Here is a 14,155-nt window from a genome sequence, read left to right as displayed (position 1 = left end):
CACCACATCTCGTCGTCACACAGGAGTTGGAGGCTACAATGGCAGTGCGTCTTCTGGCGCCCTGGAGTCTCCCGACACGCCTTCCAGCGCGAATGCCGCAAGAACTCGCTTATCTAGTGCACGGCGTTCTTCCATACGCCGCGATATTGCAATCCGCACCTCCGGAGGAACATTATTCACTTTGCGCGCGAGATTCCGCCCGGTTTCTACGCGGAAGCAACGATTACGAGGCTGTTTACGCGTTATTTTGCCTAACCGTGTATATCGAACGCGATTGTTGCCTCTCTCTCTCTCTCTCTCTCTCTCTCTCTCTCTCTCTCTCTCTCACGCGCGCTCGAGATAATATTCTATAATTTACTATATATTCATGGATTCATTCAGTATGAAAACGAATAATATATCTGTTATTAGATTGTATCGAATTTTCGATAACATTACAACCGTTGCATAAAATCGAAACATAATACATATTTCGTATTACGCTTAACGAAATATTTACGAACAATTGCTCTATTACGAATCAATGTTTGACGACCTAATCCTTGATTTCGACAGTTATACGATATGTATTATAGTTTCAACGAACAATCTATCGTCGATGAATTATGGATCCGAAGTATAATATGCCACATTAACGTCATACGAATGTGAGTGGATAGTGAAAATTGAGCTCGTATTTTGTAATGCTATATATATATATATATATATATATATGTACGGTAAGTTAAAAACAGGTTATATAACTAGTCAAAAAAATATTAAATGAAACTCGAAACATATAATGGAAAAATGTGTGTCTTAAAAAGAAACTCGGAAATATAGATATATGTATATTTTCCTAAATATATATCTGGGCAATTTATATTCGTTATTGCGCAAACATCAATCAAATTCAGAGCAATTAATTATATCACGATGGTATTTTATGGACTAAGTAATTAAGGGCCGAGTCGACAATCTTCCGTCCATCATATGTCAATGAAAATCATATTTCCTTTGCGGGTTTATTAATCACGCTTTCTGGCAAAACCGATTAAACTATTCCCGATATAGCTAATCGATATTTCACTCGATCAATTATCTTTATCGTTTATTCTACGTAAAGGCGAATACATTGACTGAATATGTATGAACTTCCAAATTGTGCTTATGTAACAGCCAAACTAATATCTGCAATCAATAGATGAAGTTACGTATACAATATAAGATTCCCATGGGATACAGCTCTCAACTATCTATGCTTAATATGTCATAATTGTATAATATATTTTTTGTAAATATATATATGTTGGAATATTACGTATATTATTAAATAGTTAATTACAACACATATGTAAAATTTAAATTGCGCCTGTTTTTTTTTTCACTTTTGCGATTAAAATTCATTTTGTCGACTGAACATTGTTGAGAATATAATAAATAAATGTATATGTTGCTTCTATACATAATTTTTATAGATAATTTTCCGTACTTTTGTTTAAATATTTATCGATTGTTGTATATACATTATATTACACAGTCATGCTATTGTTATTCTGTATTTAAGCTATCGTAAAATAACATTCAGACAAGCAATGTTATACTTAATCGTATAAAAGAAATGAAACGTAGACTAGAAAAAAATACCTCGGTAAACGTTCTATTCATGCTATATATATGTAAGAGAGTAAAGAGGAAATGCTGATTGTACTAAGAAATTATTCTCTCTCTCTCTCTCTCTCTCTCTCCATTTATCTATCTATCTATCTATCTATCTATCTTAAATAGTACTTTGAATAGATGAAAGAGATCAATTCTTAATTGAAAGCAAATTATAGTTTTCAGTTTGAGATATGTTTGATTTGAGATGGTATAAAATTAGTTTCTTAGACGATAGAAAGATTTCTCCTCTCAAATTATTGATTATATCCGGTCATTTAAACTTGTAAAACTTGTAAACTTGTATTATGTCAATCCCCGATAGTGCTTCATTGAAATAAAAACGCAATATAGATAAATTTAAGATAGTGTTAGTGAAAATGTGTTAATTTATTTTCTTTACTTCAAATAATATTAAGCGATGAGATAGCATTGTAGATAGGAAGAGATAATATTACTCATGTAATTTTAACTTAATTTCCAACAACTTGGATTCATCTGGTAAACTCAATTTATGTTTTCCGCTTTCCGTATAAAATTATACCTCGACTATGTACTTTCCTTTTTGTCCAAATCTCGTGTACAACAGCGTTAGAGTTTTAATAATTGCTTTTATAAGTTGGTTATGCAATTCAATTTATCGCCGTTAGCGAACCTTTCGAATCCTCCAAACACAAATTACGAACGCGACTAGCCATAAATCGAGCATAAGCCAACCGACGACCTTCGGCATCGACGAAGTCATATTATTCCCGCATTTATCTCTTCCATCCTCAAGGCTCATGCCAAAAGACATACCCCAAGTACCCCGGAATGAGCGTGCCACAGGTTGTGTGCGACCCCCGAACCCCGAAAGCGCAACGGCCGCGACGCGTACGACGGAGGGATAATTAATCGTCACCTATTGATAAGAGATAAGTGAGTGGGATTAAGACGCGGAGTTCGGGGGGGGGGGGAAGCGGGAGACGGGCTCGAGAGTCGCGGAGGCGTCTGCGCGTGGCGGGAAAAGAGAGGGGATGATACAGGAGGTAGAGAAACACGCTCTCGCGCGGGGTACGACCCTCAGTCGGGATGCCGATCGCGCACCCTCTCGTCCATCCGGTACCGCGATGATCGGTGAGCGACGTGTGCAACGTGTCCCGGAAACTGCGCGAGGCCGACTACGGCTGTTGATTGGCGCGGTGTTGCTGTCCACGATCGCGGGAAGTGCTTGGACCGACAACCCCGTCGTCGCATCCGGTGAGTGAACAATCGAGCCGGCGAAAATCATTCAATTCGCGATTTGTTCGTTTAAATATACGCGGCGCCGAGCGAGTGTCATCGAGATAAAGAATATCTTGCATTTGATTTAGCGATTGATTTGCGCAACGTGTTGATTATATCCCCTCGTCCAAATATACACACACACACACACACATATATATATATATATATATATATATATATATATATATATATATGTATATATCTAACTTCTCGGCGAACTGGAGAAGTTTCGTCCTTGGTTCGCGAGTGTTAAATTCACCGCCGCGGCGCTAATTGAATCCCGGTACGAGCTGCGACCCCGTCCCCTCTGAGTAGGAATTTTGTTACCCACACGCGCATCCTCTGTTTCGCGTGTGCGGGAAGTTTAACGAGTTTCGGTGCCGTCGTCGCTGCCGTCACCGTCGTCGTCGCGACGGTCGGACCATGCGAGGATTGTTCTCTTTCTTTCTCTTTCTCTTTCTCTTTCTCTTTCTCTTTCTCTTTCTCTCTCTCTCCCCCCCCCCCCCTCTCCCCTCTTGTTTCCACATAAGACACACAGCCAGGCTAGCGCTGGTATTCCACGTAGCGCGGATTTGTGGTGCGTGTCTCTTACCTGCGATTGTGGCCCTTGTATGCGAGAGTTGGCTGGCTCGCGTGAGAGAATAATTCGAGGCGTGTATGCAATAGTTTCTGAGGCTCAACGCGAATGAAGTTGTCGAGGATAACTGGGAAGTATACGCGAGATATATAAACTAGTTTGCTTGTATCTCTTGCTCATTATTTTGAATTTAAAGAGAATCTTTCTCTTCTCATTTCAATACAGATATATATTTATTCACTTCTTCATCCATTATAATTTAATAAATTTTTTTCGCTCGACTGTACAATGAAACCTGATAATTATCAGATATCATCTGGTAATTTATCATTAACATATTTCTATATTTTGAATATAAAGATTCATCTCGGAAATACATATGACTTTCATGTATTTATATTATACAATTACGTGTTTTTGCAATTTTCCTTGTTGAAGATATCTAACGAGAATCTCTTCTCTCCAGTCTTTTCCACCAACAAAGAAATTACGCCAAGAATACATAATTGTGAAGCACAAATGCATAACGAGATAACGAGCTTCGACTAAATTCTCTGAGGCATGATTTTGCGATAGCATAGAAAAACATCGCATAATTTTAAATAATTTATTTTGTTACAAATTAGATTGTTAAATGAAATACAGATAAAGATGCAATCTTACAATTTCCTAATTAATCTTTTGATATGCGCCGATGTTGCCGTTACTGCAATATATCGTTGTTACAGTTACAAAGAAATGTATCTATTCATCGCGCGTGATATTAATGTATATATCTCAGGCAGATTTATGATTTATATTGTCACTTGCAAATATGACATGTGCATTAATAATTGCAAATATGTGGTAACATTATACACTTTTCATCAACTCTAACGCATCGTAATTTTTCTTTTATCTTTTCTTTATCTTTCTTAAAGTATTCGCTATGTATATCTCATTAATATAATTATACAAATTTATTAATAATATATTATATTACTTTAATTTTATATGTATATTAACCAAGTCCTTTTTGAACTGGTTTATTTAACCAAGTTTGTTTCTTCTTGTGCGTAACAAACAATTAATTACATAATGATGCTATATCACAAACGAAGCTAGGGTTTCATGTTTCCAGCTGCATATGAGCTTTGATGATTTCGTCGAAATTACGCAACATGTTTGTCATAATTAGGTTGTATCCTGTACATCGAGGAATATGAAGCCCTTGAGCTGATTGCTATATTGATACAAGATCGTACTATATGAGCCGATTTAGTGTTTTGACATACCGTTTTAATAACAGCGAGAGTTTAATGAATATTTTCCTGCTGAATATTTAAAAACTTCCGCTGTATTGCTCGTATTGATGTTTTTATTTAAACGACTCAAAAAACATGTTTTTTCGTTAGAAAAATATTTTCTGTGCTTTTGCGTAAAAATTTTTCATAATTGACGTTCTCATTATATATTTACTTTTGTAACTTACAAATACCAATGAGTAAACTTTCTTACATTTTTTGTCTTTATTTTGTGTGTTTTTTCTTGCGTTTAATATGTATATTTTTTGCATAACGCACTTATGGCGTGTAGATATTGATGCAGAAACAAAAATTTCATGTGAAATATGTGTTCTATATCATCGAGAAACTTGTTAATTTTGAATTACATTTACTTATTAATTATACAGTAACTGTCAAATGCGATTCGCGAACCAATGATTTCGAGCGATTACCTGGAACAATCCGATATAATTTAATTTCGTAGATGTGGGATGAATATGAAATTCCTGAGGTAGCACACTGTCTCTTCCGACTAATTTCCTTCGTACATTCTACGCATCGTTCGAATGTTATACAAAATGTCCAATACGCGATTACCATCTTACTAATTGTCTTTTATGGAAGAGAAAATTTCGAATTGAATGTATTTTTATAAAAGAAAAAAAATCATATGCCGATTAGATTTAGTTATACTCGAATATCCAAATATACAAAGTCATGTGACAAATATAAGTATTTCTCTCGTGATTTGAATTACATTATAAATGCAAACGCGTGCTATATACGATACACGACAGGTTTTTAAAAAAGAAATTACGAAGTTGTAACTACTATTGATCAGGAAATTCTCTTGTTTCGTGCCAACAATTGGTTGTATAACATTTTATACAGGTCAAATAAAATTGTTACCTGGTATGGAATACGATTTTCGGTTTTTAAATTGCTCACCATAAAAAAAGCATCATTCAGTATATTTTGTTATACATAAATTTCAATGTGCGTAAGTTGTTGCTTTTCACGTGTTGAAATTAATTTCGGTCCTTTTATAATTAAGCCAAGCTGCTGATTTATACAATTAGTTAAATTTGGACGCGCGTGGTTTAATTGAAAGCATTAACGCGCAGTTGTTGAATATGTGCTATCATAACCCCTGATAATATCTTTTTCTACATGTACGCGGTACTTTATGCAAAAATATCATTTGAGAGACCTCGCTGTTACACAAAGCTGCTCTATAATACCGCTATTTCAGTTATTGCTTATAATTTTTGACTTTAGAGTGTAAAAGCTTTTCTGTATCAGATATAATAAAAGGCAATTTAACCGTAAAATAAAATTTAATTTAAACAAATTAAAAATGTCTCCCTTTTTACATCTGGCTGGTAAAAAATGTTGAAACTGTCCCGTCCATATTATGAAAATGGGTCACTGAATTTGATAGCTGAATACCACCAGCCTCGTCGGGACATTTAAGAAGTTTCAGTTTTACAGAGACGCCGCTATACTTTTTAATAAGATTTACAAACTGGGTTAAAATCAACTTCGCGCTTTATTCATTTTCTCAAAACTATCTTGATAAACCATCAATGCGAGTATGATTATATCTTTTTGACAAATGTTGATCAACGCGAATGTAAAAAATATTTCATAATTAAATCGCTTATTCTATTTGTCGGTTTGAAATACTTTTACGATTAAACGCGCTTATGATTACCTTTCCACGTATACTTGATATCAAAGTCATTAATTACGTAAATAATTTAAAATTTTTCTTTTTATTTCTATACGTGAAAGATTAAAAGCATTATTCTTTATGAAATATATGTTTCTTAATGCAAATTTTCGTCCGTTATATCCTGTCAGCTAAATTCGGCCGACCGTTTTATATCAAATCATCAAGATGCACGCAACCGTATATTCGACTCGCTGTCTTACTACTTTTACGTGGACGTAATAAAAAAATTTCAGCATGAGATATTCAAGAAAAAAGATGTTTGAAACACTAGTTATGACGGTACGGTAGGCCAAGAGCAGAGTTTCTCTCAGCGATAGAAGTGGTGAATGTAAATGGAAATAAGCTCGAGGGAGGATACTGAATCTTGCAATGAGACGATAATCTAACCGAGTAGCAGATTTTCGTGATGGAGCTTATACTCGTATAATATCTAGCCTTTGGTAAAAGTATATGATTTATTTATTTATATCGTATTTTTTCGTATTAATATATGTAAACCACACGTGAACTTTTGTTCTGTGTGTATCTCACTCGCGAATACAGAAGAATAAAATTCTGCCGGCGAAAATGAACGTTCAGTTTTTATTAGTCATGATTAATGATATCTAATTTCCAACCGAAAAGTGATTTTAACATTTTACATTATAAGAAGTGGAGTTGAAGAAATGGGGCCGAAGAAATTGAGCAGATAAATTCATTTAGAGAAAGATAAAAAAGAGTAAAGCTTCGGACGCACACATTTTCAAAGTGAGATAGCAGATGTAGAAATCTCCGCTGTGGAGATACCTTCTCGCGCGTTAGTAGATTTAAGCATCTTCAAGTGTAAATCTTAGGGTATGGAAGAAAAGACAGGAGAGGAGTAAATGCGCGGCTCCTGTCGATTTATCTTCAGTAAGAAGGGAATGCTCTCAAAGTAAATGCCGGCTGTAAATCAGCTCGCGTTTTCTTTGGCCACGTGCAACAAAAGCATGCGTGTGATGTATGCATGGACTGTATATAACTTGCACCAGTAGCGTAGAAACGGGAGGGGACAGCCGGGTAACGAGGGTATGCACTCAACGCGAAACATCCACTAAATTTCTTAAAGCTACGTCGTGACGTAATTCTCTGCCGGGCTGTCAGCTTCTCTCGATTCAAATAAATCGAACTTATTTACGTAGCGTCTAGGTCGTGCTTATTTGCGCAAATATCGTACTGAAGTACGGAGCTTCGCGAAATTGATTTTCCGTCTGATCGATGTGAGATATTCAGATCTGGTTTGAATTTCGCGAACAAGACATATCTATTTCAACACGAGTCTGACACTACACCAATTTTGCGATGCTAAAATTAACAATATGTTTCTAATCTATTGTATGTACACTATTTTACTGTCATCATTATCTCGATTACTTTTATCATTAAGCTACGACTGTTGTAGAATAGCAGAGTAAGCTATGACTGTGCTAGACGTAGCAAATATTTTTATTATTTTTAATTTACTTTATATGAAGAGTAAAACGAAAAAATAATTGTTTACTATATTACATTTATTACGCGTACGCGCAAGTATTGGATTTTTGTTCAATAAAAATACAGACAGTTTTCTATGCTAATTCAATTGCTATTCTCTGTTAGCCGATGCTAATCATTGCCGTCTAAATGCAAACAGTGGCGCCATTTCCGCACGATAAAATAGAAAATTCTAATAGATCAAAGTATACATTAGAGGATGTATCTTAAGATGTTAAACGCACTTTAGGAGCGGATAGGGGAGAAAACAAACAATCAAACAACAAAACAAATTGCCTACTTTTACAGAAAATGCTCGAATGGTTACCGCATTCCACTAATCCATTTGTAAACAATACTTGATATCTTCTTTTTCTTAACTTTTTCTTAACTTTATCTTTTGTTTCATGTGTCATGTAAGAGGCTCGTTCGTTGTCTTTGATATGAGCAATTTCTCCATTATCGTATTGTGCGATATAATGATAATGAGATTTTCAAAGCAGGAAATAATAGATATGCATTTAATGTATAACGATAATTTGCATTTAAACTTGCATGCAAAAGGCGACCATTTCGAGAACTTTCTGCAAAAGTAGATAGCTGAATCATAAACATAGCCGTAATTCGAAAACAATGTGAAATATGACATATGTTTATGTAAACTTTTTTGCTTGTTTTCGTGTTCCCTATCCATCCCTAAAGTACGTCCCACATATTAAGATAAGCCCTATATATTGTATATTCGTTTTGAAATAATGTGCATATCTGTTTGGCAAAAAAAATATCTAAATAATTCTGTTAAGTATATATCACATAATTGACAGTCTTAGCAGATGACAAAGCTCGCCTTCTAAGGCGTGAGACTTGAGTCAAGTCTGTGTGGGACGTGGTGGATTTAGAGTTAATTTAAGTTTTACTTATTTAACTTTTATAGAGGGATATAATGTATTTATGGATCCCTACGGTATGTACCAGACTTTTCTGTAGAAACATCCATTCAACCGTGAAAGTTGTACAACATACTTCTTAAATTGTACCGCGCCGAAAAAATAACTTTGCCCATTTCTTTTCGGCTAAATTCTTTAATTAAAAATTCATCTGATTATGATTAATTATGGTTTTTAAAGAAAAATTTGCAAACTTTAACATTTCCTTATCGTTTATGAATCATGTACTTTTACCGCGATTGCATGTTTATTTATCAGTACTTTTTACACGACACGTGTAAAGGAATTTTTCAAAGACAAATTTTAGATTGGATAACATCTTGTCTCAACAAAAGTATCGTAAAAAAATTGATACATTATACACAAAAGATGATATATGATGCTGTCGATCTTATCTGCGTGACATAGACAAATTTGTAAGAAATGAAATTCAATTTTCGTGAATTGTGGGCTTGCAATTATTGTTCAATGCAAAGTATTAAGAAAGCATAATGGATTAACGAAATTGCGATTGGTATGACGGAAGAAGAAAAGTTGCGAAATTGCAGATAGTCGAATCAAGTTGATGCACTCATTCTCTATGCAAGCTTTTGGTGCTATGCACCGTTGCACAGCAAATGGGTTTGTGCCACGCGAAGAGTAACTGCCAGCTAAATAATTTCGTTGTCATCAGTTTAATATTATCGTACCTCATGGCTGTGGTTACAAAGTACCACGCAGATGCTTTTGGTGGAATATATTAAAATATAATCTCTTATAGTACTAGCCGTGAGAATTATGCGGCTAATATAAATTATATCAATTTGTTGTGTAAGACTTTTTTGTTTAAATAGCGATAATACAACAATCGCGAATATAATTATTATACATTTGCAAGCTAATTACATAGAATATTATTATTTAGTATTAGAGTATTATTTAATTACAATATATTATTATAACATGTGTTCGGATACGGTGATCTTTCCCGTAAATTTTGCTTTATTTTATTCGCAAGATCTTCTTTGATAAATTTTCGCAAAAAATGTGATTGCATTACAATAATCACTGTATTTTTATTTATAGATAGATTTAATTCTTCATATTTGACAATTTTCCTTATAATATGACGTTTCTAATGTAAGAATGCCAAAAATACGCTGAACTGGTAACAAACATTTTCTCTCGTAATCAGACATCTTTCAACGAAGAGGAAAATAATTATGAAACTTAGAGCTGTTATTTCGTTGACCCACGTCTTGCGTGGATTTCGTCGGACATGTATCCCGTTGATCTTTCATTCTGTGAAAAGAACAGACGTAATTTTGGAAATACGTCAGAAAGAAGTGAATGGTAGTAGCAATGGAAGTAACAAGAAGATTAATTACGTGCGATATTATGATGAAATATCCTGTATCATTTTCTAAATATTTCATTCACCGTGTTGAATATTAGAAGTTATTTATACGTCATTATTTTAACGCTAGAATATTATTCTGAAATTTAGCTTGAATAGAACCACTTTAATATTACAAAAGTTAAATAAATAGCTACACTGTGTTTTTTAAAGCGTGCATGTAGCATATTTTTTCAGGATAAATATGCTATTGTAAATATATATAAAAACTACGAATGACAAATATAATGCATTTTTTAAATAAAAATGCTCTAGAAAAAAATTGCGCTTTTCATGAATCAATAATACATAGAGAGAAAATTTTGAACTATGTGAAATACAACAGCACATCTGGATTATATGCACAAGTGGATTGCCTGGAGCAATACTAAAATCAGTACGATTTCATGCATGATCAAATCCTCTAGTAGAAATGCGTTTTTTTCCATCCATTTCTTCCATATATATATATATATACTAACTGTAGGAATCATTAACAATCCCGACCTTATAGATTTATCCTTAAAAATATATCAACCAAAGTTTTGCACTCCGAATTGCATCAAATCCTTTCGGAGAATTTATGCTCAGAAATTGAAATAAATCTCATCACTACGACTGTGAATATCCATAGCTGGCGGAAGTGAAAAGAGTGTCATATAAAACTTTCGATTCAATTTTATTATTGCAGTAATGTCGAAATATCATGCTCACGATTTGAATCAGAGAATTGTTCTCTCATCTAGAATGCAGATTAATAATTAAAATTAATAAAACGGAAACACAAAAATCATTTAGCAATATTTATATTTTACTTATGAATTAATGCAAAGTAAAGAATTTGCATATTTGAATTGTTATAATAAATTTAATATTCTTATACAGTTTAATGCATAAGCATAAAGTTGCAATAAATATATGTAACTGTAAAATAAAAATCATGACGGAAAATATCGTACACAACACCACGAATTAATCCATTTTTTTACGTGACAACTAATCGAGAACTTGTAAACGGTATAGTATTCTGAGATAAGTGCACTAAACATTTCAATGAACTGACAAACGTTTTGAAAACTTTGGCGGTGTTTACAGCCTGTAACTGCAACTATTGCAGATTTTCCATGCCCCACGGTGGACCAACTATCTGTAACTATCTGTACATTTTCTAACAAGTCCTAAGGCATAATGGTCATGGCATGTAACTGCTACACATTCTCTATACTCTAATGAATGTGTTTGCTGCGATTGAGAGATCAGCCTGGTAATTTTTACTTTCTAATCAAAGGTTTCCGCAATGTTGCTAGATGTTGTAGATGTTAAATGCACTCATTTGACTAATACATATGTAATAGAAACTAATTTCAGTTTTGTCAGAAATATTAAATACATAGGTATGCTAATCTAACGAGCAATTTGCAAACAATTTTTTAATTAGGATTATAATACATACATATATTTTTTCATACACGTTTGATAAAATAATAAATATATTTACTTGCTGAAAAATTGATAAAATAATATATATATATATATATATATATAATTATTATTATAATCTATGTATTAGTTTTCAGCTATATCTTATATTCAAAACAGTCTGTGTAAAATGGATGTACATTTTGTATGGCAGATACAAACAACGTTATTGGTCTTCGTTGTGTATACGCAAATGGCAAACTCAAACACAACCTTTACATCTCATACATAACCGTTCTTCGCCCGTGTTTGAAACTCGAAGTAGCCTCTGCTACCCAATGAAGTTTGGGGAGATTGGTTCGTGTTTATGTTAATTAGCGATGTCGTGCTATACGTAGTACTTTCTCTCTCTCTCTCTCTCTCTCTCTCTCTCTCTATCCAAAGCAATAAAATTATAATGTTAATAATGAAAAGTAAATTACACATAAGCACGATTATAACATAATATTCTGGAGAAATATTTATATGTAGGGAGAGAAAGTTTCGAAAAAAGTTTCCCGTGTGCGGACTTTAATAGTACATGTATCTGTATTAAAATGTGTGTTAACAAATTTCTAAATTATATAAAAAAGCGATAAGCACCTAGATTTGTCATTTTTCATAAAATATAGCGGGTATATAAAGAATTACCGTCGATATTCATAAAGTTGACTTCTCCATGATGTATAGACATTATAGACATCACTATGTTGGCCAATGCCGCAATTGAAACATTTTCGCAATAATCCTCTTAGTCCGACCTGGATTAAGCTTGAACCTCGTGGCGGCTCTTCAGCGCGCTGTCAAATGCAAATACCGCGTGTTTCAACGTCGGGGCGGAATTGCTATGGTATACGAGAAATCGGGTCAACGAACAAGTACATATCTAATTTTTAAGGTGCAGATTTTTTATATCGTAACAATATGTTGTGCAACAACTCGCTAGCTTAATTATAAATTAAATGTGTAATTCTTATTAAATATTGTTAATTATTAAATAAAAAGAAGCTAAATATTTGTTAATTGTTTCACTAACAACTATGTGATAGATTTTGTAAAAATACCTTCATTTTTATCATTCAATGCCTACAGGCAAATAAGACATTATGTTTTCATGTATCTCTCGCGAGGCTTTTTAAAATAATCTCTCTCGCGCCTCATCTATTTAACAATTTGTAGTGTCGATATGATGTCACATTAGATATTAATGTTTTTTCACCAAGTTTTCTCAGAATACTCGCAACGCGAAATAAATCCATTTAGTAATCCGATTATCTAGAAAACCCGTTTATATTGCTGCTGCTATTTTTAATTTATATTTTTCGTACCGCACTGTGTACGCTCTAAGAGCAATATTTCTTTTCACAGCTTACGAAATGCCAGAACGTTATCCTCACGATATCTTCACGCGATTTGGTTTATTTTATTATTTATGAGTTTTATTCGTTAGAGGAATGGCACATACATACATTAATGCTTTTAAATGTATTCGTCACATTTTCCCTCGAGAACTAATATTTAACGCTTTGACAAATTAATCATCGAATATCGACATCAGAGAACATTTTGCTTTGTCTGACAAATCAGTGAGAAATAAAATCGTATTTTTATCGCAAAATATATTGCTTTTACGACTGTATATGTTTGAACTTCATCATATGTATCCGTATTTATTTTGTTCGTAACTCTTTTAAATTATTTTTGCCGTAGATACTCAATATGCATCCCTTTTTTTGCATCAATACATGCTGATTTTAATAGATGTATGTACATATTAGTAAATCACGTATTACACATGTATGTACATACACAAAACGCAGAGAAAAGGATTTATTAAATATTATATCAGAGGAAAAGAAAAGGAGGGGAAAAAAAAGGAAATATTAGATGGAATATTATATCGTAATGACAAATCGTGAGTGAAAACAGAGGGAATGATACGAAGACGCGCAGCAGCCAAGCGGGCAAGGATAACGACGAGAATGCACCGGGGGGAGAAACGAGAGTGACATTGAGCGTGTTTAATAACGCTAATTACAGCTCTCTCACTCCTCAGCTAGCATTTACAATACAGTCCAGCACGTATTCCAGTACGTGGTTCGTTACATGTGTAATACTCGAGTTTACGTGTAAACTAACGATCATGTAAATGTACGCATAAATCGAACAAATGAATCATTCTCGAGCTGCCATAGAAAATGTTTTCTGCTTGCTAAAGATAATCCAACGATTTATTAAAATGCACGCGACTTTATATTAAATTTGTAACTTGCTGCACAAAGATGCGTGTAATCTCGTTTTAATTATCTTATCACTAATATTATATATATGTTTAGTAATTTGAAGCGTACAAAGTTCAAAGTTGTACTAATGACCTTGCAAATAAAAATTTAAATAAAAGTG

General features: G+C 33.6%; 1 protein-coding gene and 1 long non-coding RNA gene across 3 annotated transcripts in view; one reads left to right on the top strand and one right to left on the bottom strand.

Annotated features, from left to right (window-relative positions):
• LOC140669332 (uncharacterized) overlaps positions 1-14,155 on the bottom strand; it is a 191,378-nt gene that overhangs the window by 67,589 nt on the left and 109,634 nt on the right. The window lies entirely within an intron of this gene.
• Positions 2,655-14,155, top strand: part of LOC140669328 (lachesin) — a 128,352-nt gene continuing 116,851 nt past the window's right edge. Inside the window, exon 1 of the mRNA XM_072899062.1 lies at positions 2,655-2,877. Within this exon, the coding sequence (XP_072755163.1) occupies positions 2,655-2,877 (223 nt within the window). The remainder of the gene's footprint in view (positions 2,878-14,155) is intronic.

This window comes from Anoplolepis gracilipes, chromosome 9, assembly GCF_047496725.1.
Source record: "Anoplolepis gracilipes chromosome 9, ASM4749672v1, whole genome shotgun sequence".
Taxonomy (NCBI): domain Eukaryota; kingdom Metazoa; phylum Arthropoda; class Insecta; order Hymenoptera; family Formicidae; genus Anoplolepis; species Anoplolepis gracilipes.
This window is presented reverse-complemented; position numbering and strand designations above follow the sequence as displayed.